Genomic DNA, 25,462 nt, shown 5'->3' on the forward strand with positions numbered 1-25,462 from the left:
TCTTTCTGCATGATTAATTTATTTTACAGTGAAATATTTGACTGTGGTTTCGGCTACAGTTTTTGGTGAAACCAGTTCACTCAGTCTGTAATCTGTCATTTTAAACAATGTCCTGTCAAGTCAGGCAGTAAGAGGAGAAATGCGGGCTTCTGATTTCCACCTGTTCCATCAATTAGTGTTGTTCTCTCCCAGCAGCCAGTACGTTCTCATGCGTCCTTTCCCCTTCACCTCAATCTCTCCTCTGAGCTGCAGCTGGAAGCAGCTGAACTCCTGCAGGACCTGACGAGTTGCCTCCGACACATGAATCTTCAGAGCTGCAGAGACACGACATCACACAAGACATCACACGTGACTGGACCAATGGGATGAACAGGAGTTAAAAAGATTCATTACGGCTACAGTGTGACAAAAAGGTGAATAGACCTGCAACTAAGATTATTTTGTTAGTCGAATAATCTGTCAGTTATTTTATCGATTAGTCAACAATTATTTCAATCTTACCTCACCTGTTCAAGTGTTCCCACCTGTTAATATCACCTCTTTGTCTCTTCTCAATTAAAATAATGACCCATTAAAATACGAGTTTGAAACTAATCAAATGTGTTTTTAACATTAATGTGACCACCACAATTAATATTAAATAAACAGTGCATATCAAAGCGAACTGAATTTTTATTTTTAAATGAAAATATAATATATATATAATATAAATAAAAATGGCCTCTTTCCAAAGGTTCAAATAAGGCTTCAAATTAAATCAGAAAGATTTTTTCATGCAAAACTGAAAAGTTTACAGACGATTCAGTTCATGAAGAGGTTTACTATTCAGAATGAACACTAATATTAATGCGAGAAAAAAATAGCAGACAATGTAGCTGCTCTCCTTCACTCGTTAGCTAACATTGTTTCCGACAGGTAAACTAACAGAAACATTACTGTACAAACATTAACAGGTATCTACGACAGACTAACGTACCCATCCAGAGCTGACGTCACAGCTCCAGGGTGCTGGCGTTTTAAGCGCTGAGCATTGCAGTGATGCTGCCGTGGAAGGAAAGCTCTGCTTTGCACAGTCTGCATTCAGCTTTATTTTTGTTTTCTGTGAAATGTTCCCACACCTTTGACAGTCTGTCTCCATTTTCTTTCATTTTCTCCACCCTCCTCTCTGTTCCACCATCGTTATGTTGTTCATGTTATGTTCTTTTTCATTGGTATTGTTGTTATTGGCAGACAATGGAGGCAATACTGCCCCATATCTTCCTGTAGTGTATTGCAGTTACAAAATCACATACGTGGTTTTAGAATATGAGGCGTCGACATTAAAATTAAAATTCCATCCATCCATCTCCGCTTATCCGGTTCAGGGTCGGCTGGAGCCTATGCCAGCTGACATAGGGCGAGAGGCAGGGTACACCCTGTACAGGTCGCCAGCCTGTCGCAGGGCGAACACAGAGAGACAGACAACATCCACACTCACATTCACACCTATGGGCAATTTAGAGTTTCCACTTAACCTAACCCCAGTAAGGGCATGTCTTTGGACTGTGGGAGGAAACCAGTGTACCCGGAGAAAACCCACGCAGACACGGGGAGAACATGCAAACTCCACACAGAGGGAGGAGCCTGGAATCAAACCCAGGCCTTCCAGATGGTATTCTAACTGCGAGGCAGCAGTGCTAACCACCGCACCGCCCTTCCACGTCGACTAATTTTTGTAGCCGACGTCATCGATTATGTCGACAAATCAGTGCAGCCCTACAGGTGAATTAAAGTGCCAAAAGCTGCAGTTCCTCTAATGTCAACCAGAGAGGCTCCAGTAGTGGGTCAGTCCCCATAGGGATCTGTGAAAAATGTCCAACTTTATAGCCTTCCACAAACAAAAGTATCATTGAGTGGGTGGATTTGTTAAGGGGTGAAGGGGGGAGAGGGTGGGGGTCAAATTGCTCTTATAGTAAAGTCAGTGAAACAGTGTGTGAAGAGTGAGCACTCCACCCTTTTCTGGCTGAGAACCATGGCCTCAGACTTAGAGGTGCTAATTTTCATATGAAATGCTCCAGTGTGAGCTGGAGGGCATTACCTGATGAAGCCAAAAGGACCATATTGGGGTGGCTGTAGCTCAGGAGGTAAAGCAAGTCACCCACTAATCAGAAGGTTGGTGGTTTGATTCCTGACTACTCCAGTCTGTGTGCCAAAGTATCCCTGGGCAAGATACTGAACCCTGAGTTGCTCTCCAAAGCAACCGTTGGAGTATGAAGGTGTGTGAATGTTAGATAGAAAACACTTAGCTGTAGAAGGAAGTGCTCGTATAAATGGGTGAATGAGGCATGTTGTATAAAGCACTTTGAGTGCTCAGAGTAGAGTAGAAAAGCACTATTTAAGAACTAGTCCATTTACCATATCATCCGTAAAAAGCAGAGATGAGCTTCTGTGGCAAGGTGGAAGCCATCTGCCACTTAGCTATGCCTAGAAATTATGTCCGTAAAAATTATGAACAGAGTCAGTGACAAAGAGTTCAACACCCATTGGAAATGAGTCCAACTTATTGCGGCAATGTGGACCAAGCTTGCGCTGAAGTTGTACAGGCATTGAATGGTCTGTAACAAAGGGCCAGACACCCATACTCTTGCAGCAACCCCCACAGGATACCTTGTGGAACAGAGCTGAATGCCTTCTCCAAGTACACAAAACACATGTAGACTGGATGAGCAAACTCCCACAAATGCTTGATTATCCTCGCGGATAAAGAGCTGGTCCACTGTTTCACCATTAGGATGAAAATCACATTATTCCTCTTGAATCCAAGGTTTAACTAATGGATGAACTCTCATTTCCAGCACCCTGGCAAAGACCTTCCTGGGAAGGCTGAGGAGTGTGATCCCCCTGATAGTTGGAGCACACAGTCTGGTCCCCCTTATTGAATATAGGCACCACCATGCTGGTCTGCCAGTTCAGTGGCACTGACCCACTTGACATTGCAGAAGCATGTGGTGCCTTGACATTACAGACGCATGTCAATCAAGATGGCCCTACAACAAGATGGCCTTCAGGAACTCAAGATGAACCTCAACCACCCCAGGAGCCCTGCCACCTAGGAGTTGTTGAAATACCCCAGTGACCGCGGCCCCAGTGATGGGAAAATTGTCCCTCTTGTCCCCAAATTCTGCAAAGGAAAGACTTTTTCCATGGCCTCACCAAACTCCTCCCACACCACAGTGTTTGCTTCAGACACTGCACTAGCCATGTACTGCTAGGCCTGCCAGAATCCATCAGTTACCTCCAAAGTCCTACAGGCTAACCAAACTTGAGAGGTTGATGGCTCCTTTCACCTCAGGTGTCCATCATCCAGCATCCACCACCACCTCCTGATCCAACTCACCATCAGGTGGTGATCACTTGACAGCTGGCCGCAGATCTGATGATGATGATGGACATACTTACATTTGAATATAGTGTTCATTATGGACAGAAGTCCAATAACAGAACACCACTCAAGTTCAGATCAAGCAGGCTGTTCCTCTCAATCAGACTTCTCCAGGTCTCACTGTCATTGCCAACATGAGTGTTGAAGTCTCCCAGTTGGATGATGGAGTCACCAGATGAAGCACCCTTGAGCAACCCACCCAGCAACATCAAGAAGGCTGGGTACTCTGAACTGTCATTTGGTACATAAGCGCAAATGACAGTCAGGACCCATTCCATGGCCCGAAGGGGCAGGGAAGCAACCCTCTCATCCACTGGTGAAAGCTCCAACGTGCAGGCAGCAAGCCGAGTGGATACAAGGATACCTACCCCAGCCTGCTATCTCTCATCAAGGACAACTCTAGAAATGGAACAGAGTCCAGCCCCTCTCTAGGAGACCAGTTCAAGAGCCCAGGCTGGGTGCTGAGGTGAGCCCGACTATATCTAGCTGGTCCCTGTCAACCTCATGCACTAGGTCAGGCTCCTTCCCTACCAGAGAGGTGACGTTCCATGTCCCAAAAGTCAGCGTCAGTAGCCGGGGCTCTTGCACTCAGATGCCTCCAGCGGATCGTGGGTCTACTGGAAGGTGAGCCCATGCCTCTTCTTTGGGCTGCACCCGACCAGTCCTCAGGGGATAAGCCCCGGCCACCAGGAGATCTGCCTTGATTACCCTCTTCAGGCCTGGTTCCAGGGCAGGGCCCCGGTAACCCTATCCTGGGCAAGATAAATTGACCCCTTGGTCCTTTTTCCATGTGGGTCATCTGGATCGTTCTTAGTCTGGCCCCTCACCCAGGACCAACTTGCCGTGGGAGACCCTAGTAGGGACCAAATGCCTCCAGGATTACTGCGAAGCACAAAACCCTTCTCTACAATATGGTGGTAATTTGCGACCCTAACATTTTAATCTAAATTTTAAATGAACAATAGAACATGTAACCACAATAACCAGAGTAAACAAGTAAACAGAGTTCACTTGTATTTAAATCTGATTTCCCATCCATGCGTTGCTCTGTGTACCTGGCCTGTACCACCACCCTCTGCCTTCTGTCTTGCTTTTTTCACATAATGGTACGATCCTAATTTGTCTTTGCATGTGACTGGCCGCACGGTGTGCCCATCAAAATAAAGTCCCGCCCCTGCCTGCATGAATCGGCTCCAGACCCGGCTCATTCGTGAACAACATTCCTGGAACTGACATTAACTGATGTTTGTCTTTCATTAACGTCCGAGTTGGTGAAACTAAACTAAAGACAGTTATAACGTAGTTGCCTCTGGCTCTAATCTGATTAGAACTATCCCAGTGGACACAGTTGTGTGATTAGTCAGCAGGAAGCAGGTCTTACCTTCCCCGGTGGACTCCATGCGTGATGCTGTGTTGACCGTGTCTCCAAACAGACAGTACCTCGGCATCTTCAACCCAACCACACCGGCACACACTGGACCTGAGCACACAGACCAACATTCAGTCTGCACTGTCCTCTTACTGTCGTGTAATGATAGAACTCATATTATTGTGGTGTTCTGTAGTCCTCGTTGATGTAGTATATGCAGTGGCGGTTTCTGATATGGGCGACATGGGCAGCCGCCCAGGGCGGCATTTCATCTAGGGCGGCATGACCGCCCCCCTCCCCCCAACGCATTGCGATCGCCTCAGCAACGCCTACCGCACTGCTCCACTTGTGGGATAATGGGCGCCCTCTGCTTGCTGTGTATTGCATGTAGCTTTCTGCCATGGTCAGACAGGTTGTAACAGAAGAAAAAGGGCAGGCGGGGGATTCTCTCTCTGTCTCGCTGTCACTGCTTCACTCGATCGTCACACACACAGCGCTGCCCCGCCCCCTTCTCCTTTCAGCCTGGGGTGCGAGTCGAGTGAAGCAGTGATGGCGTGAGAGTGAGACTGTCAGCCGGGTTCATTCATTCATGCCTGTACAGTTTGGGCCTGGTTACAGCCAACAGTAACCGCTGAATTATAAATAAAGGCGACTTTTGCTGGCAGTCTCTCGCCAAACCTTTCATCCTCACGGACACTGCCATATCAAGATTAACGCGAAGTGTATGTCCTAATATTGAAAAGTTTTGCGAGATCTCGCAAAAGTAACTCAGGATCTCGCAAAACTTTTGCGAGATATGCAAAACTGACTCTTTTTTTTTTTTTTTCCTCCCATGTTCCACAGAATGAATCTGTGCGTCTAATAAAATTAGATGCACACAACTGATAGAACACAAAGCCAATTTCATTTATAATACTGTAAATATGGTCATTAAATCACAGTATTTGTGTGAACCCGAATCCTGATAAAAAAAATAACACAAATACGAATCTAGACAGTTTGGACAAATGTTGGTGGATGGCGCAGTGTTGCCAGATTGGGCAGCTTGTGAACACATTGGGGTGGAATATTATATAGATATTTCTATATAATTATAAAATTATATAGATATATAATTTTACAATAAAAACTTCCTAAAAACCTACCAAATATGGTGAAAAGCAGCCAAAATTTTAACAAGTTACCCAAAGCTTGTATATTTAAATATATATCACACCTGGTGCTATTAACATGAGTTTCAGTGGAGGTTTTGTTGTGTTGGGCTGGCAACTGTCAGTCAGATCTGACAACCCTGGGGATGGGCGGTGGTGGTGGCGAATTGTGGCAGATGGAAAGGAAAAGGTCAAAGCCATCAGGTGCACAGTTTAGGAAAAAGAGAAAAGAAGAAGAGGAGAAACAAGCAAAGATAAAGGTAAGCAGAAGCTGTGTAATATTTCAGTTTCTTCCATGTTTTTTCAAATAAAAATTTAAAAGAAATTCTGAGTGTGCCTGTGATGGTGGGGGGACCTTCTGTTAAAGCCTGTCTGTCAGACCATGGCAGAAAGCTACATACACCACACAGCAGTCGCTCATTACCCCCCCAAGTGTAGTAGTGCGGCGATCGCTATTGTGTGTGTGTGTGTGTGTGTGTGTGTGTGTGTGTGTGTGTGTGGGGGGGGGGGGGGGGGGGGGGGGGGGGGGCGCCGGCGGGGATGCTCGCCCAGGGCGCCAAACAGGCTAGGACCGCCACTGAGTATATGTAGTACCACTGTGGATGCCAATTCGGAGGCGTAGCTGCTGAACGGGTCGGTGTCGGATCCTGAAGCTCTTGACAGCTTCCAGCAGAGCAAGGGACATGCGGGCGACCTCCCGACCATGGAGTTTACCGTTCCTGACAGGCAGACCTGAGACCACCATGTAGGCATCACCGATGGTTTCTACCTGAGGGGTAGAAACTGTAAACTGATCTGAACCACACATGGGGAATTAGCTTAGATTAGCCCAGCTTAGCACATTTTACCTTGTATACATCAAAGTTGTCGATGATGGCATCAAAGCAGGTGTAAAGGTCATTTAGCAATGTCACAACCTGCAGGAGGAAAATACAGACGCAGAAGGTGAATCTGGAGTTTCACATAAAAACAATCAGAAATGTGTTATAGTAACAGGTCAAACCAGCAGATGGCAGCCTTGTGTTTGCAGGTTCTGTTGTGAATATACAGATGGCTTCCCTTTGGGTCCTTCCGATTTGTACCGACCTGCAGTGGCGTGCTCTCTGCTGACAGGGCGGTGAAGCCAACAATGTCGCTGAAGTAGATGGTGACAGAGTCGAACGCCTCGGCCTGAACCGTCTCTCCTCGCTTTAGCTGCTCTGCTACAGAACTGTCACACAAATAGGATGTTAGAGAACTGCAGTACTCAGTATTCAGTGATGTATTCATAACAGTAATACTGCAGAATATTTACTGTGGCAGTATCTGGTACAATAGGGCCTCCGCCTTCCTCTTCTCCTCATGATAGGCCTGTGTTCGTTCCTCCACTAGCTCCTCCAAGTTGTTGGCATACTGCTCCATCCGGGACAGCAGGTTGTCCAGGATGTTAGAGCCATATCCTCTGAAACAGACAGACGTGGGGATAGATAGATGTACAGACAGGTGTTTAGCTTTTGTATGTCTGTTTTGTGACTGACGGGTTTTCCACGTTTCTCACATTAGCCTATATTTTAGTGAATGAGAAATACTGTTTGAATATTTGTTTCTTTGCTGGTTGATGTTACTCGGTTCATCCACAGGGGGCTCTCTCTGCTAGAGTTGCAAAGCAAAACAGCCACAATTGTTTGAAAGATGAAAATCATATATTTACTTTTGGTGAAATCAACACCTTTCCATTATCTAAGCACCTCACACCTGATGAACGTGTGTACGTTTCATACGCGAACATCCTCAGATAAGCACCTCTCATACTCTGCTCACTTGATCTGTGATTGGTCAGTGTACTCTCAACTGGCTGAATTACAGGTTTGTACAGGTGAGAACAGAGCAGATCACTTTCAGCATGGTCAGAGGTTATTTGTGTGTATCCTACTCCAGCATTAAACAGACCACTATACAGAAATGTCCCAGAGTAAATACCAGTCTGTTGCCTCTCTCCCTCACCTGTTCTGCTTCATGAGCAGGATCTTAATGGTGTTGAACTCAGGCCGCTCGCTCGGGTCTTCACTCCAGCAGCGCTGCATCATGACACCGAGCTCTTCGCTGTGACTGTGGAAGCAGAGGGAAGGGCGGAGGGGGGGCACGCCGCCACAAATCACCGCCTGGATGATCTCTGTGTGTGACAAAAGTACAGCACGTAAACAGAAGTAACAGATACTTTTTTAAAAAAAAGCTGAGTACTGATTCAACATCTTTATTCAAGTAAAAATGAAAAAGCACAGGCTCTGAAATGTACTCAAAGTATGAAAGTAAGAAGGAGCTCTTTGGAGGACATTTCTACCAGCTATTTTGTGCAAAGCTAACCAAACTAAATGATTAATTATATAATAAAACAATATTAATACATGCACGTATTTAAACTTAAATTCTAATCCTAATGAATGTACCTTGCTTGAACATGTGTTATGTAGAGCACAAGCAGAGTAAAACAAAGGGAACAAACTACCTCTATTTACTGATCCCTACACTGATGAAGGGAGATTTTGCCTCCACACCTAAACAGGGAAATATAGTTAGGAGTTAAGGGGGAAACCCTAAGATCAGTTGTGGTACAGTGTAGCGGATCACTTAGAAATAAGCCACATTAATTTCTATTGTGAGCTCCAGGTTAGTTTGATTATGTTCAGGCTGTAATCAGCTGGCCTGTGCTGCTCTTTGTGGATTTACACAACTGAAATCAACGAGCTGTGAGATAACCATGGTACATGAGCTATCATGGCTGATTTCCAACTCCTAGACAGCACAAAGATGGAATTCAGTGAGTGAATCTAATCAGCATCATCAGCTTAAACTTAAATCGAGGTCTGTTACCCTGTTATACTGACCATGAACACCACAGCAGCCCAGCACCAATCCACCATAGTGCATCACTGTAAACTTAACTGTAAACTAACCACTTTAACACTAAACCGCCTGTATTTTCATCCATCCTTTAAATAACACAAAGTTCACATACTTCAGTTTGTTTTGCAGGATGTTTCACACCATGAAGACCATAATTCAACAATCTGTCATGTACGGATCAAACATCTGTTTAAAACCTCCAAAATTAATGAGGACATTACATGTAACCTTTAAATGTCCAGTTTATCAAATGTCACAGAGAAGTCAGCGACCTTCTTCCTCTTCTATCCTTTTTCTTCCATCTTTTTGCATCTCTGAGGGAATTTTTCTCTCTTTCTGGAAAATACAGCATCTGGACCTTTAGCTTGCAGACACACTGTGTGACACACTGTGCACAAATGGTGTGTGTTTGCAGATTTTTGCTGAGCAGATAGGTAATTTCAAGTGCAATGATTCTACCACTTAAAAAAACGTTACTCCCTTTATGCTCGCTCCTCTTCCGTAGTGCTAAATAGATGCTGAAGTACCACGACCACAACTTATGGACATCTGCTCTCATTCCAGCCCACTTTAACCCCTGAGTACAGCACTATAAATTTATGTTTTTGCCTCTTTCATCTCTTCTTGTATGATAAGCACCACTGATGGATACATCAGTAGAACTGTCTTTTATGTGTCATTGCTTCCTCCAGTTGGGTTCAATCAGTTTGTTAGACGGTGCAACAACCACTCACATGTGTTAAACCTAAAGTAACAAGCCTGTTTTGAAAATGTAAGGATTAGAATGTACAGATATATTGTGTTAAACTGTAGGGAGTAAAAGCTGTCAGAAAAATAATCAAGTAAAGTGCAGATCCCTAAAAACTCTACTTCAGTACAGTAATTCCATATTTGTACTTCGTTATGTCCCACCACTGGGGGCGGGGCACGGGGCATTAAGAAGAAAATTAAAAAGTTTTTTATTGAAATGTGGAAGATAAATTTAAAAATGTCACAGTTTGAGGAACAAAACTGCTCTAATGTCTGCTGGAACATCTGAGTTCACAGAAAAATAAAACCCATAAAAGCTGAGATGATGTCATGTCAATAAAATCCAAACACACAGCAAATGAGTTCAGTGTGAGCGCAGTCATAGAGTGGTGTGTTTGTGCTGTTAAATTATTATTGCACATTGATTAAACACTGATCAGGCTGCTGTGCTGACTGATCAAATCTCACTGCAGCATTTGTTTTTCACGCTCCTGTCTTCTTCCTTCAGTCGTTTTCACTTCCATGTGTTTGAGCTGCTTCGGCTCGTATTTCTGTGAAATCACCACAGCGCCGACTGAAGCTGAAACTCTGCTTAATTCATTCACTTTAAAGTCAGACTTTGAATCACGTCTGCAGATGTTTGAGTTTCTCTTCTTTAATGGTTGAGATTTAAATTTATGGAGTGTAAAATCTCACCACTAGATGTCAGTAGATTGAAGATTGCAGTCAACTTAAAGATTCTCCAGAAATGACTGCTGTAACACCCACTGGTCACTGGAGGGCATCATCCACCCACTGATCCTGTCACACAAACCTGATCACTGAAGTAAATCTGTCAGAAATCAGCTGATAAAGGAACCTACAGAAGCTCCAAACTCAGGATCAGATCTTATAAACTATTAAAGTAGCTTTATCCTCAATGAGACTGGTTGAGTTTGCTCAGAAAGCTTTGGATCAAAGTTCATTCTGTTTCCATGAAATGATCCTTACTTGGATCCAGGAATTTCTGGATCCAGATTCGTTGCCTTTGTGAGATATAGAGGACTCAAAATTGGACACTTGGCCTGAGTTTACAGCTCTTAGTGGAAGTTGTTTTACAGCTTTTAATCACTTGCTTTGGCTCAATACTTGAATGATGACTCAACTTATCAACAAAACTTTTTTTTTTGTTTTTTTTAATCATGTCACACAGAGCATTTATCAGTCTTTGCCAGCACAGCTGTGTGAAATTTGAACAGGTACTGTTTGAGGGAAGGTATGATACTGCAGTTTTCATAGATCAGCTGATGAAACATTGCGTTCCACTGTAGGTTCTCAGTGCACAACACGTTTATAATCACAGCAGAGTGTGTGAACATGGAGGAGGAAGAGGAGTGACAATGAGTGGGTATAAAGACAGTAGATGAAGAAAAATGCAACATATCAGCTGATAGAAACATGACTACAGAGACCCACAAAACCACTAACTGTTCACAGTCTACACAGCAGTGTTCACCTAGAATCACTGAAACAAAGAACAAGATGTCAGGAATGTAAATAAAACTCACACACACACACACACACACACACACACACACACACACACACACACACACACACACACACACACACACACACACACACACACACACAAATCTAAACCCTGATCCATATGATCCATAACGATCCAGTGGAAAAGGTATTGTTTTTCTGTTTTTGTTTTCAAAAACTAACGTGTTCAGATGGAAACATTTTAAAAACAACTGACTTTCACAGGGAAACACAAGACGTTGAAAACGTTATAGTACCCACGGTACAGTCCCATCACTCTGGGACCCATTTTCAGGGACTTGAAACGCCATTGTCTTGTAAATGAAAGGCTAAAATTTTACCATTTCCACCTGAAAACGTTCTCATTTAAACGAGGCTTTACGCTGTAAAACGCACATTCACCTTTAGGAGAGAGGGAGTGTGAGTCGAGGTAGAAGACTCCTCTGAGCAGAGCCACCTCCTGCAGGATCACCCCAAAGCTGTACACATCCCCCTTCTGTGTCCCACAGGGGGGAGGACAGTCTATCCTCAGCAGTTCTGGAGCTGTCCACAGCTTACCTGCCAGGTGATCAATGACTGATATCAGTGATAAAAACATCCTTAAAATTACTTGTCAAGGTAAAACGTCAGCCTCCATACATACGTGCATAGTAAGCATGTGTGTCCTCGGGGCAGCTGCTGGTCCTGAGACTCTGCAGGCCGTAGTCGGTGATTTTCAGGACAAAGCGGCTGTCCACCACACAGTTGGATGATTTTAGGTTACCATGGGAGACAATGACACTGTTGTGGAGAAACACCATCCCCTGGAGGCAAACAAACACAGCTGACTCTGGTAAAATGTTTAGACTGATCTTGGACCATTTGAAGGTCTCTGGATAAAAATAAAAATGGAATCAAAACACAAGTAACCATAGATGTCAGACCTCACCCGTACTTTTTGATTTACAGGTGTTTTCTGTATCCCTACCCCAAGCCAGAGAGACAGGTTGTTACCTTGACAATGTCATTGATGAGAGAGTATCTGAACATCCAGTCCAGAGTGATGCTGTCACTCTCCATCAGGTCCTGAAGAACAATTACACACATGTTGGTCATTCACTACATGTGAGGACCTCACTGACATTCCCAGAAACTCGGGACACTTCTGCTCTACAGGGACATTTCTGTGAGGATATTTCTGTGCATTGTTAAAATTGTATACTGCATACTGAATCACCCAGCAGAATAAAGGTTTCTTTCCTTGTGACCATCTGTATGCAGCAGCTTAGGCTGAATTTCTTCTTTCAGTCTCCAGAGATTCATTCTCCTCACTGTACTTAAAGCATCATCCTCATCTCAGAGCACAAAATAACTCAGCGGTCATTTGACAACAATCCAAACCCCACGCAGCCCACATCAACCTTTGCATGTTGCTAGGTTACTGTGCTTGGGGGTTGCTATGCTACAGTGCTGACAGATAACTGTAACTGAGAGGAGAGAGATAAAAAAACATCTCATATATGAAAAAATATGATGTATAAAGGAACAGAAGATGGATGCACTGCTGCCTCCTTACTGTAGAAACTACTGCATCATTTAGGCACAATAAAAGCTTATTCACAAGTGGTTGCCACAGCAGGTAGCTCCACTTCTTTGATCTGGCAGAGTTTGTATACAGTGAGTTGTGTTAATCTAATTGGGAGGAATTGGACAAGTAAATGGTAAATGGATGTATATAGCGCTTTTCTGCTCTACATGAGCACCTTCTACATCTAAGTAGACATCCACACTCCAATGAATGCATCAGGAGCAACTTAGTGCTCAGTATCTTGCCCAAGGATACTTTGGTATGCAGACTGGAGCAGCCAGGGTGGTATATAAAGTAGTGTGAGGATTTAGTACTAGGCTATAAAGGGTTGCTAAAGAGTTACTGAACATCAGCAAACAGTTATTGTTGATCTATTTTCAGCTGATACTGGGTATACTGGGCTCACAGGTCAAGAGCTGAGTGTGACTTACCTGAAGGCTGCCCCTGGGACAGTACTCTGTGATGATGCACATGTTTGGTGGATCGATGCAGGCGCCAATGAAACGTGTCAGGTGTTCATTCTGAACATCTCTCATCTACGAAAAGGCAAGGTAGGCAAGTTTGTCACTATAGGTATCAGCAAGAAGGATGGTCCATTGATAGCTGGGTAAGTAACTCTGTCAGTAGTTAGGCTATAAGTTACTTTGGTTCAAATACAAAACTTCAACATCCTACAAGGAAGATGCTAAACTTCCAAGGTAGGTTAGTGGGAAGGTTAGTTGGTAGATTATCAGGCACATGAAGTGAGGGAGTTCTTACATGCTTTAGTTCAAACAGAACCTTCCGGGTCAGCTCGATGCGTTTCTTGTTGATGTATTTGATAGCTGCCAAGTTTCCCTGCAGGACACACAATCAGCGGGATTACTACTTTACTGACATCATCTTGTTACAGAAACATGTGATCGGACTGTCAGGGTCTGCCAGACCTTGTAGTATCCGGTTTTAGTGTAGATCTGAAAGTTTCCCTCCATGGTCATCAGAGAACCATAATTTGATCCTTTCTGCACACAAGCACAAACATTGGAAACATCTTATTTCAGTTTCCACTGGAGACACTCAGCTTGTTTCTAACAGAATCCAACAAGTTTAGTCAGATGAAGAATTTGAGAAGAAGAAGAAGAAGAAACAGCCTTTATTGTCCCACACAGGGGAAATTTGGGTGTAACAGCAGCCGCAGTTATTATAAATATAAGTAAAAATATAATAATTCACACTATTAAGAAAAGAATATAAATATATATAAAATCAACAAACAAGATTAACCTTAATACTACTAATAATAACACTATATACAATGTACATGAGTCCTGAATATACAGGAGTACCACACAGAGGTAAGATAAGTGGGTGTTTACCATTCAGCCCAATAAATCTAAAAATTTAGCAATAACAAACGTATCAACTGCTAATGAGCATCACAGTAGACACACTTATAAATAATAAGCATTAGCATAAATATGCACTGATTAACTTCTCATATAAACAAGAGAACCGGTTTATGGTTTGAAGGAGATGATTTCCATTTATCTGCACAAATATATTAAACATTAAACAAAGAATATAGAATAATGAATCCATTCAAACTGAACTAATCAGTCAGTCTGCTGACCGAGTCCCCAAGGGCTTCCGGTGTAGCTGGGATTTCCAGAAAAATGGAAATATGGTTCAAGGCCTTCTGTTCCATCTGCTAGTCATCGTTTACAGATATATTTTTAAACAATGAATAAAATGATAATATTGTGGCAGATGAAAACAGATGGTTGTCTGATGCATTTCAGCATCAGGTACAAAAGGCCTCTCATCTATTCTGTCTAATCACAGACAGGTATCTGTTTGCAGTATAATAACAGGTGTGTTACCAGAGACATGGTGAGTCTGCTGCAAGTTCTCCTCAGGACTTTTTCCAGGTTGCTCATCTGGACATCATCCCAGGAAACTCTCCACAGCTGAGCTACCAGCTCACTCTCCAGCTTCAGCTTCCTGTTCAACAGACAGGAAGACAGAGTGAGTGAGTGTGTGTGTGTGTGTGTGTGTGAGTGAAGATGGTGTGTGTATGTGTGTCGAAATACAAAGGAAAAGGAAAGAGAGAGAAAGGATGAACAGGGAAGTGCTGAGTGAGCTATACAGAGATCTACACGAGGTAACACAGCTTCGGTCTGACTGAGCAGCAGCTCAGATCTGCATGTTAAGATTTCATTGTCCAAACAATCAGAAGACACTGTCCACTGTTTGTTTATTTTGGCTGACAATACAAACAAACCAAGGCAGGTAACTAAACTAAAGAAAACCTAAACTGTGAGAGGTAGCTAGAGGACACTAGGAGCACGGAACACGACCACAACAACAAGACTCTGACAAGAGACGAGGAGATGACTGAGACAATAAATACATGGAGGGATAATGAAGGAACAGACAACAGGTGGGGAGCACAGCCGAACATAATCACAGGAGATGAGACAAGGAAGTAAAACTAAACACAGAGGACAAGAGCCAAAGACTAAAACAGTGGAGACAAGAACACAGACTTGATACAGGAAGGCAGACACACAGAGGAAGAACTAAACTTTAAGGCCGCTAGAAAACTAGAAAAGTATCCTAGAGGGGAAACAATACATGAAACAATATAAACAATAGATCAGAACTAGGAAACTAATACACAAGGGAACTACACAAATGAGATAATATAAAACAAACCAGTGATCACAATCTCTGACGCAGTGTTGGATTAAGATGCTTAGAAATGCTCGCTTGGGCTCTGCCTTTTATAAAATGGCTAATCTGGAAGAGGGACTAAAAGTTGAAAAGTAATAAGGACTCTTGGTAAAGCATTGTCTTCGTCGACTGATTCAGTTCAACTTTGCCTTTCAGGGGATAGATGATGCTTCCCTAAAGTGTCTAAACCAGCATTTATTCTGGCCCTAACAGGTTATACTTAAGGAGTAAGGAAAAGCTCAGCCAGATCAGACTGATGACTGAGAAGTCTTCCTTTGAATTGATGATAGCAAACCTCCATAACTGTAAAAAGTCAGTTTCTGAATTTCATAAATGGAGAAAATGTCTTTTGGACCAATTTTTATTTATGTTGGTTTTATGTCTTGAATAGTTAAATTTTTAATTACTCAAAATGTAAATATATGAGGGCTTTCTTTGTTGAAGTAGGATTGGGATTTCTCTACCCAACTTGTCTTTGTTGGTCCTGATCTGCAGCATGTATTGTTTTATGATTTCAATGGGAGCTGGTGCTGGGCCGGCATGTTTCTGGTTTGTGATTTTGATCATACAGGGAAGGATGCTACATGCACTTGCTGTATCCTTGTATCTGTGTATTTGCATTGATTTGGTCTAAGTTTCTTCTGTCTTGTGTACTATTTTTGTTTATTTTTTCTTTTATTTATGATAAAAAAAAATGGAGAACTCAATAAGAATTTGAACAACAACAACAAAAAAAAAAATCCAAGAATCAGTGTTCAAAAACACAAAAGAAGATAAAACAAAATATACCCACAGATAATGCAGGACCAAGAGAGTTTCAAATAAGTTGCATTTATTTTTTAAAATATTTTTAATTCAGATAAATATAGATATTCATCATATTTAATGTTAATTTTTACTTCAGTAGAATAACCTACATATTGACATTTTGTGCATGTGAACACAGTCACTGTTTTTTATTAGAAGGGAAAAGCAACAATAGTCAGAGCTGGGTTTATGGGTTTTGATCTTTATCCATCCTTGTCTCAGGAGCTTGAAAAAAGGTGACTAGAACTGAAGAAGCCTTTCAGAAGAGAGGTGAAACCTCTTCTGAAACTTGAAGAAGTCCAGTCGCCTTTTTTCAAGTGTCAGAGACTACCATGACCTAGATGACTGAGAACATACACAGACATATATCCATCCTTCATTATTCATTCTGGGCCTCGCTGTCTCTACAAAAGGAGAGAGAGGAGATGTGTGAGAGGAGGGAAGAGAAATAAAACAGAGCGAGAGCTTGGACCGCTACAAAGTCTCCTCATACATCTCTGTGAGGCCTAATTTTCATCACAGAACATTAGGAGGTCTGCACAAGTGCAGGAGATATAAATGTGAATGTCTCACCTGTAGATGAAGACGGTGACAGTAACGATGATGACAAAGACAAAGCAAATCACCATTGCAACCATCTGATGCATAGTAACCGTACCTGAAAAGTGAGATGGGAAGAAAATCCATGAGTGTCCTAAACTGTTTCCATACGTTATGAGGACCTGTTTGAGCTCTTTTAAAGGGTTCAAGGGTTCAGACTCAGATTGTATTTATATCAGTCTGACACTAAGTAAAGAAGTGATCAGGTCAGTTTGTGCTCAGATGTGTTAAAACCATTCTTTCACATAACTCATCTGCCTAAATTGGATTAAGGCTTAAAGTTTGGATTATTATGGGTGTGGCCCCTTTGACTGATGGATGGCGACACAGGCGGATGTAGCTGCTAGCTGACTGCTAGGCCTAACCTCAGCTAACTGCTAGCTGCTGGAGCCTTATGGAGCATTTTTAATGCAATTATCTGACCAATAATATGGCTGCTGTGTGCTTCACTGGACTAACATACTGTCCAAGAAAGCTGAGCTCCAGTTTTGCTGAGTGAAATTGTTGCATTTTATGTGGATTCTACTAAGCACTGATTAGTAGATATCTTCGTGTGTGTGTGTATGTGTGTGATGCTCCCACACAGTCTGTGGAGGCACCTTGATAGCACTAGCTGATAACAGCATTCCAACCTTCCTTCCAAATATGGTCACTACTGGCTCCAAAAATGGCCAAAAGACTTATGTTCAAAATGTGGAGTTTTTAGACTATTGTTCTGTCAGCCAGTGTTCTGCAGTTTATGTATACCACAGTCCAGAAATGCATCTGTCAGTACCAGTACTGGTAGAATAACACCATTCTCAATAGCAAAACAAAATAATCATGCCATGTACTGTACCAGTCAAAAGTTTGAACACACCTTCTCATTCAGTGGTTTTTCATTATTTAAAAATTGTCTGCATTGTAGATTAATACTAAAGTCATCCAAACTATGAAGAAATGCCTACGGAATTATTTAGGAAATGAAAAAGTGTTAAACAAATCAGAACATATTTTATATTTTAGATTCTTCAAAGTAGGCACCTCTTGCTTAGATGACGTCTTTGCACAACTTGGCATTTTCTCAGTCAGCTTTTTGAGGTGGTCACCTGGAATGGTTTTCAGTTAACGGCTGTGCCTCATCAAGAGTTAATTTCTTGAAATTCTTGCCCTCTTAATGTGTTTGAGACCATCAGTTGTGTTGTGAAGAGAGTTATAAGGCAAGAACTTTACTCAACTAAGTAAAGAAAAACGACAGCCCATCATTACTTGAAGGTCAGTCTATCCAAAAAATTTCAGACTCTAAAATCTAAAACATATTTTGGTTTAACATTTTCAAGTTTACTACATGATTCCTTGTGTGTTCCTTCATAGCTTGGATGAAGGAACGCAGCTTGGATTACAATGTAGAAAAAAAATTGAAAACAGTGAAGGAAAAGGTGTGTTTTCTTATGAATATGTCATGGTGGAGCAAACAAGGCAGTTCTGGAAGAATTACAGCCTCAGCACATACACCGCCTATAAGCACATTTTCAGAATTTTGGAAAACCAGGGTATTTAAAGTATTTTGATTCTTGTGACATCCTTTGTGAAATTAGTTCTGTACTCTGTAGCTGTGTGTTCATACGTGTGAGACAGGCTGGACTGTCATTCTTGAAGCCACACTCAGGGATGTCTGGGGGCGGCGATCCTCTGGGCCAATAGAAGCTTAGACCATTTTGCAGGACAAGCTGCTTTATGCTGCTGTTATACATACACACCACCTGAGAAAACACACACACACACACACACACACACACACACACACACACACACACACACACACACACACACACACACCTCACTTACTTCTGAATGGTTTGATACTCTGTCAGGTTTTACATAAAAGATCTTAAAAAATAGAGAAGGGTTTATTATTATAATTATCCAAATATTGACCTGACTGTTAATTAAAGGTTTCCATCAGCTCACAAAAGGGTTAACAAAAAAGTTTCAGTTGGTATTTGATTTGTTCCCAACTTCACTGGAAATAGCTGAGTTTCAGGGTTAATATATCATCACAGGATCTTTTAATAAACATTTAAATGTTAGCAGATGTTTACTGTATAGTTGTAGTGTTCCAGTTATATATAACTGCAGTAATTACAATGAAAATTGCTATATTTTCCGCAGGACGCTTAGATTTGCTATTCCCACCATTTTCAAATCAAACAAACTTGCAGCAGCAGGCAGAAACTTGTCATTTCTAAGCTGCTGTTAAGTCTGGGAGGTGCATCTGTATGATACAGATGTTAGTTTGGGAGTAAACAGTTTACATAACAGCGTGCTGGTGATTATATGTATGTAACTTTATGCCCCCCCCCCCCCCCCCCCCCCCCCCCCCCCCCCAAGACACTGAATGTTATATCAGCCAGTTTTGCAGTAGACCTCCAGCCTTTAACTTACTTCTCAGGTGTTACATCACAGTGATGACATCACAAGTCTTACCTGAAACTCTCCAGACTCGACATCTGTCATGTCCCACACAGCAAAGTCCATCTGTCTGTCCCCAGACTCGTCCATCTCCACGGGGCCCATCACGCCTGCAGAGACGCCACAGAGCAGCTTTTATCTACTTGTGGATCTCAGAGAACATTTGTTCACTTCTTTCTGTTATTTGTGAGTGTTTTCTTTGCAGTGATGGGGAAATATTTCTCTGAACCAACATAGTTTTAGTTTTTGTTGATTAAAGTCCAAGAAAATGACAAAAGCCCAAACACACTGGGGCGTACTTTGAACTGACATGAGGTCACATTAATCTTTTTTACCACCTTCTGAGAAATATTTTCTTTCTCATTCAGATTTTTTTATTTGACATATTTTATTAGCACCCTGAACGATGGAAGTCTTATATTCTCACAACCAAAAGGTCAAAGGTCAAGCTTGGACAAACATGGATGTGAACTGCAATGTGACGTGTGTGGAGGTGTAATGCCCCAACATGGAAATATGCTACAACCAAACAAACAATTAAAAAGGGAAAAACACTCTTCTGTCTCCTCAGATTTCTCAACAACATGAATAATAAAAAAATTATGATTATGACAGATTGCACCAGTTTGTTTACAGGAAAAAAAAAACCCTCACAGATGTTGATTGTTTGAAGCAAACTCCTCAGTCTGTCAAACATCTGTCTCTTTCTGCTATGCCTGTATAAATATGTATAAATGTAGGTATTTGTTTAGAAATCAATCTGCACATTGAATTGCGGCTCAGCCTGGTCTTCACTTCTGTCTCATCTCTAGTGAAGTAAAGTCTCTCAGCCAATTAAATTGCATTTAGCTCTACAGACTGCAGGATTTAAACTCTGGTTCACCTTCAATCTACAGAATCAAATCAATGAAACAGGAACTTGTTTTCTTCCTGACGAATATCAGAGTAATGGAGGCACCATGTTTCTGTCACAGCAGACTTCATTAAGACAGGAAATAAACAAGCTATTCCTGAAATGAAGGAGGGAGGGGTCTAAAAGAATAACCTGACTGACCAACTTTTATTCAACAAAACCTGTCAGGTTTTCTGCTTTTCACTGAGTCAGCACAGTAATCACTGATTACTGCAGCCTGATTATGGCACAAAGCTGCACTGTCCCACTGTTCTGTCAGCATGTATGGACAAATAAGGGATTATTTCAGAGACCTAACTGTTCTGATTTTGGACTTTTAGGCTTTTAAAGCCTCCATCAGCCTCTGGAAGGCTGGATCCACCAGCTGGAAGTTTGTGCTGGAAAACTGCTGGTGTGTTTCTAACAGGGGAGAAACCCACCAGCATGGGAACATAAATATCATCTGTATATAAACTGATATTTAATTGAAATAATGCAGAAAGTCACTAAATTCCAACATGAGTTTTAAAAAAGCAGAGTTCCTCATACACAGCCATGTGGTACGCCACCATATTTATAACAATACTAAGCAGCATTGTAGCATTGTGAATACATTTGTCAACTTTTTTCCAGGGAGGGAGAATGGACATAAGAAATGCTCTGGAAGAGATCCAGAGATTAATAACAACTAAAGATTAAATGCAGAGTGGTATATAAACATGACCTAAAAATGACCTCCAGCAGGTCACTGGTGTGACTGTCCCTGACCAAACAATCAAAACAGACTTCATGAGGGTGGCCTGAGGGCCCGATGTCTTCTAGTGGGCCCTATGCTCACTGCCCGGCACCATGAAGCCCAGCTGGCATTTGCCACAGAATACCAGAATTGGCAGGTCCACCACTGGCGCCCAGTCCTTTACACAGATAAGAGCAGGTTCACCCTGCGCATGTGAGAGACGTGAAAGGTTATGGAGAAACCGTGGAGAACTTTTTTTTTTCCCTATTGAGATCTGATGTGTTTTCAAAGTGTTATATTTTTTGAGCAGTATACATTCATTTCTACTGTTGGAAATATGCCCTTGTTTTATCTATTAGACTTGTTTACTACCATCCATCCATCTCTCCTTCCCTCCTCCCACCTCTCTCGTACCCCCAATCCACCATCTCACACACCTCTGACGCACATGCCCAGTGATTGATGGCTGCTGACTGTGTTTCAGCGTGTGTTGTGGATAAAAGCAGTTCAATCTAATAAAGAGCAGACAGAGCAGCCTGTTTATCAGCACCATCAGCACACTCAGATACACACTGAAGAAACACATCCAGATGACATTGGGTGTACCTCACCGGACCTGAGTGTCCCAGTCCTGAGTCTGTTCCTGGTTTGAATTATATTAGGGGTGGTTGACATATACATGATAAATACACAGACATATGTTACTAATGTACAACCCTGTTTCAAAAAAGCTAATTTCAAAATGTTAAAAACAGAATGTGATCATTTCACATCATTTAAGGTTCATATGTAAAAGCAGTACATTTCCTTAGTTTTGCCAGCAGCCTGCCTCCCTCTGAACTGCACCAGCACTCCTATAACTCTCTATAAGTGTTTGAACTGAGGAGACCAACTGCTGCACTGTAAAGCCAAATGTTTCTGTTGTTGTTAGAGCAGAAACATTTAGTAGTTGGATGGTCTCTCTCTCCTCTTTAGCCCAAAGGAAACAGCATCCCTGATTTCCAGACACAATCTCAGCTTCTGATTGGTCAGAGTACAGGACAGTTTTCCATCTTAAGCATGCCCCAAAGAAGGCAGCAGTGTTTCTGAATCTTGTTTTTCTGTTCTTTTATGTGGTAGAGTTTGAGCTTCCTGTGTGGATGCAGTGATGAGCTGTGTTTAATGCTGATAGTTTTCAGACATGCTGCTGAGCTCATGCAGTAATTTCCACCTCAGATTCAGGTCTGAGGGGCTGAACACCATTAACATCCAGCTCTGCAGCTGCTCCTGTACGCACATTTCACTGAATCTTTGTCATTTTATACCGATTAAGGTTCTTCTTAAATAACTGAACTATTGTATTTGCTCTTCTATATCTGAAACGCTCAGTCTCTCTGAGAGCATCTTTTTACAGTCATGTCACTGATTAGCCTTGCTAGTCAGGAGATTTTTTTTCTCTAGCATTACAACTTTTATAGTTTTGTTGTTGCTCCTGGAACAACTTTATTGAAACCTGAATCAAATTCAAAATTATATTTTGTCTTTCGTCGTAAGTGACTGTAAATCATTACACTGCTTTTAGCAGTTGGCCAACTCTTTTGGAAAAAAAGGTTGTATACATTCTACAACTGAAATAGTACTGTGAGTAAACCAGTGTTGGGGTCATTACTCAAAAAAAAAAGTTATGTATTACACATTACTTGTTACTTTTCTTAAAAGCAATGCAGTATGTTAGGCCACCTGATCCAGCCCTAACTATGAGCTTGATCAAAAAGGAAATCTTTACGTTTAATCTTAAAAATAGAGAGGGTGTCTGTGCCCCAAATCCAAACTGGGAGCTGGTTCCACAGAAGAGGGGCCCGAAAGTTGAATGCTCTGCCTCCCATTCTACTCTTAAGTATCCTAGGAACCACAAGCAGTCTGAGAGTGAAGTGCTCTATTGGAGTGATACGGTACTATGAGATCTTTTAGATACAATGGGGCCTGAAAACTCAAGATCTTGTAGGAAGAAGGATATTAAATTAAATTTAGGATTTAACAGGGAGCCAATGAAGAGAAGCCAATATGGGAGAAATATTATTCCTTGTCAGTACTCTAGCTGCAGCATTTTGGATCAGCTGAAGGATTTTCAGGGAGCTTTTAGGACAGCCTGATAATAATGAATTACAATAATCCAGCCTAGAAGCAATAAATACATGAATTAGTTTTTCAGCATCACTCTGACACAAGATGTTTCTAATTTTAGAGATATTACGCAAAAACAAAAAGCAGTCCTACATATTTGTTTAATATGTGTATTGGAGGACATATCCTGGTCAAAAATGACTCCAAGATTCCTCACTGTGTTACTGGAGGCCAAAGTAATGCCATCCAGAGTAAGTATCTGGTTATACACTGTGTTTCTAAGATTTTTAGCCTTTTACAGACTAAATTAAGATCTTCTAAATTAGTTAGACACCTGAGTCATACAGAGTGAGGATATAAAACTGTGGACATGAATTGGGATTATAATTTTTGGCTTTTTTTCTACTCCCTTTTGCCCTGTTGAATATAACCTGAATTGGGCCGGAGGATCTTGTACTGGATCATTACTTCCTATTTGGATTATTTCAGGCATGGCCAAAAGGGAACATCTCTAAGGGCCTGACCAAAACCTGTCATCTCTCTCATTCATCTCAGGACCAGTATCAGAAATCAGCATTAGCATAGAGTAGATTAGTTAGGTTAGGATACATTTCAGATGATATGGTTATGTGATTCTTATTATTTGATTGAGCTTTTGCTTTGCCCCGGCTAAACTGCTTTACATTGAGTGCTGTGGTTTACTACACAAACATACAGCACAGACACATTCACATCCATACAAGACAGACAGACACACATAAACACATACAGAGTCATCAAGACACATGCGTGGACACACACACCACACACACGCATACCTTAAGGGAACAACAAACACCCCAGTTATTTTAAACATGACCATACTGTGAGTGGGATTGAGGAAGTCCTTGAAGTATTCCTTCCACCACCCGATTATAGCCTCAGTTGAAGTCAGCAGCACCCCACCCACAGTATACAACATGTGGATAGAGCACTACTTTTCCCTCCTGAGTCACCTGACGGTTTGCCAGAATCATTTCAAGGCAAAATTTTGCCCCATGTCTTTTTCCAGGGCCTCACTGAACTCCTCCCACACCTGAGGGTTTGCTTCAGCTACCACCCAAGGCACATTACACTTGGGCTGCTGGTACCTATCAGCTGCCCAATATGGCTCCTTCTTCAGCTTGATGCTCCTTTCACCTCAGGTGTCCGTCATCTGATTTGCGGATTATCACCATGATAGGAACCAACCACTTCACTTTGCAACTGTGTGCAGCAGCCTTAGCAATGGAGGTGCGGAACATGGTCCATACTGACTCAGTGTCCTCAGCCTCTGTCAGAATGCTGTCAAAGTTCTGCTAAAAGTGGGAATCGCCATCTTCTCGTGGTGGAGGGGTTTGTGTGTCCCAGTGATCCCAGGGGTTATGCTGTCCGAGGAATTTAGCCCACCTGGTAGCCCTCCCAAGGCAAATTGGTCCTGGGTGAGGAGCCAGACGAAGAGCAATTCCAACTGCCCTCATGGCAGATATAACAAGAGAACAGTTTACCTTGATTGGGATAGGGTTACTGGGGCCCCACCCTGGAGTCAGGCCTGGGGAGGGAGCTCGAGGGAAACTGCCTGGTGGCCAGGCCTTAGCCTGTGGGGAAGAGGAGACATGGGCCCACCCTCCTGCAGGCCCACCATCCACAGAAGACACTATAGGCGACAGGTGTGGCGTGTGTCAGGTGGAGGCCCTGGCAGACTGATCCATCAGCTATCAAGACCGGCTTTTAGGATGTGTGTTTTTATTTGAAGTGTTTTTTGTATTTATGTGTTAAACTCTTTCCTGGGTCATTGAAGGCACTGTCTGCTACCACTTTACCATTTTATTGGACTAGTTTGCATTAGATATTTGTGTTCACACTTTCAGTCTAAGTGAGTCCTAATTAAAACTACCAACTGAGATTTTAATGGGACAGGTCGAGCCATACTGGGGGCCGGTAACAGGTGTCCAGTGACACTGATGACCTCCACCCTGAGTCCAACAATGGCTCCTCCATAAAAACAAACCAATCTGTCTTCAGAGGCACACACAGCAGCCTATCAGACAGCCGGATGTAGTTTTCCAGTTGGTAGTTTGAATGTGTGTGTGTGTCAGACTTGTTCTCATGGTGCCCATCTCTTGTTTGGCTCATTGGTTAGAGGAAACAAGAAGCTGGTATCTGGTGTTTGTAGTACAGCGGTGTACTTATATTGTTGTAAATGGTAGTACTCTGACTGTCGTGCATATTTTATTTTCAGTGCTGCACTCTGAATAGTCACCTGCTGACAAAGACAAACATCTGTCTTCACCTGTGATTGTCCTGTTCCACATCCTCTGGGTCACCTCATCGCCTTTGGGCCTCCGGGCCGCTCCCAGTCCTGTTCCCTGCAGGTTCAGGGTCTCATTCAGAGCCTGAGAATACAGCATCACCCCATCGTAGAACCCTCCGGCAATCATGTTGTACTGATGGGACATATCAAGTTATTGT

At 42.4% G+C, this 25,462-nt stretch overlaps 1 protein-coding gene across 2 annotated transcripts in view; it reads right to left on the reverse strand.

Annotated features, from left to right (window-relative positions):
• The window catches only part of npr1a (natriuretic peptide receptor 1a), a 41,933-nt gene continuing 16,471 nt past the window's right edge, over window positions 1-25,462 (reverse strand). Inside the window, exons 5-22 of one of the 2 annotated variants that reach the window (XM_030741919.1) lie at window positions 25,284-25,437; window positions 19,257-19,351; window positions 18,376-18,532; window positions 16,764-16,848; window positions 14,531-14,651; window positions 13,598-13,672; window positions 13,431-13,508; window positions 13,103-13,207; window positions 12,098-12,169; window positions 11,748-11,907; window positions 11,507-11,662; window positions 7,925-8,093; window positions 7,236-7,382; window positions 7,028-7,151; window positions 6,790-6,858; window positions 6,536-6,710; window positions 4,803-4,901; window positions 1-314 (exon numbers count right to left, since the gene is read on the reverse strand). In XM_030741919.1, coding sequence (XP_030597779.1) covers window positions 169-314; window positions 4,803-4,901; window positions 6,536-6,710; window positions 6,790-6,858; window positions 7,028-7,151; window positions 7,236-7,382; window positions 7,925-8,093; window positions 11,507-11,662; window positions 11,748-11,907; window positions 12,098-12,169; window positions 13,103-13,207; window positions 13,431-13,508; window positions 13,598-13,672; window positions 14,531-14,651; window positions 16,764-16,848; window positions 18,376-18,532; window positions 19,257-19,351; window positions 25,284-25,437 — 2,187 coding nt within the window. In that variant the 3' untranslated portion in view covers window positions 1-168. The remainder of the gene's footprint in view (window positions 315-4,802; window positions 4,902-6,535; window positions 6,711-6,789; window positions 6,859-7,027; window positions 7,152-7,235; window positions 7,383-7,924; window positions 8,094-11,506; window positions 11,663-11,747; window positions 11,908-12,097; window positions 12,170-13,102; window positions 13,208-13,430; window positions 13,509-13,597; window positions 13,673-14,530; window positions 14,652-16,763; window positions 16,849-18,375; window positions 18,533-19,256; window positions 19,352-25,283; window positions 25,438-25,462) is intronic. The other variant, XM_030741921.1, reaches the window with a different exon arrangement.

Source organism: Archocentrus centrarchus, chromosome 11 (genome assembly GCF_007364275.1).
Source record: "Archocentrus centrarchus isolate MPI-CPG fArcCen1 chromosome 11, fArcCen1, whole genome shotgun sequence".
NCBI lineage: Eukaryota > Metazoa > Chordata > Actinopteri > Cichliformes > Cichlidae > Archocentrus > Archocentrus centrarchus.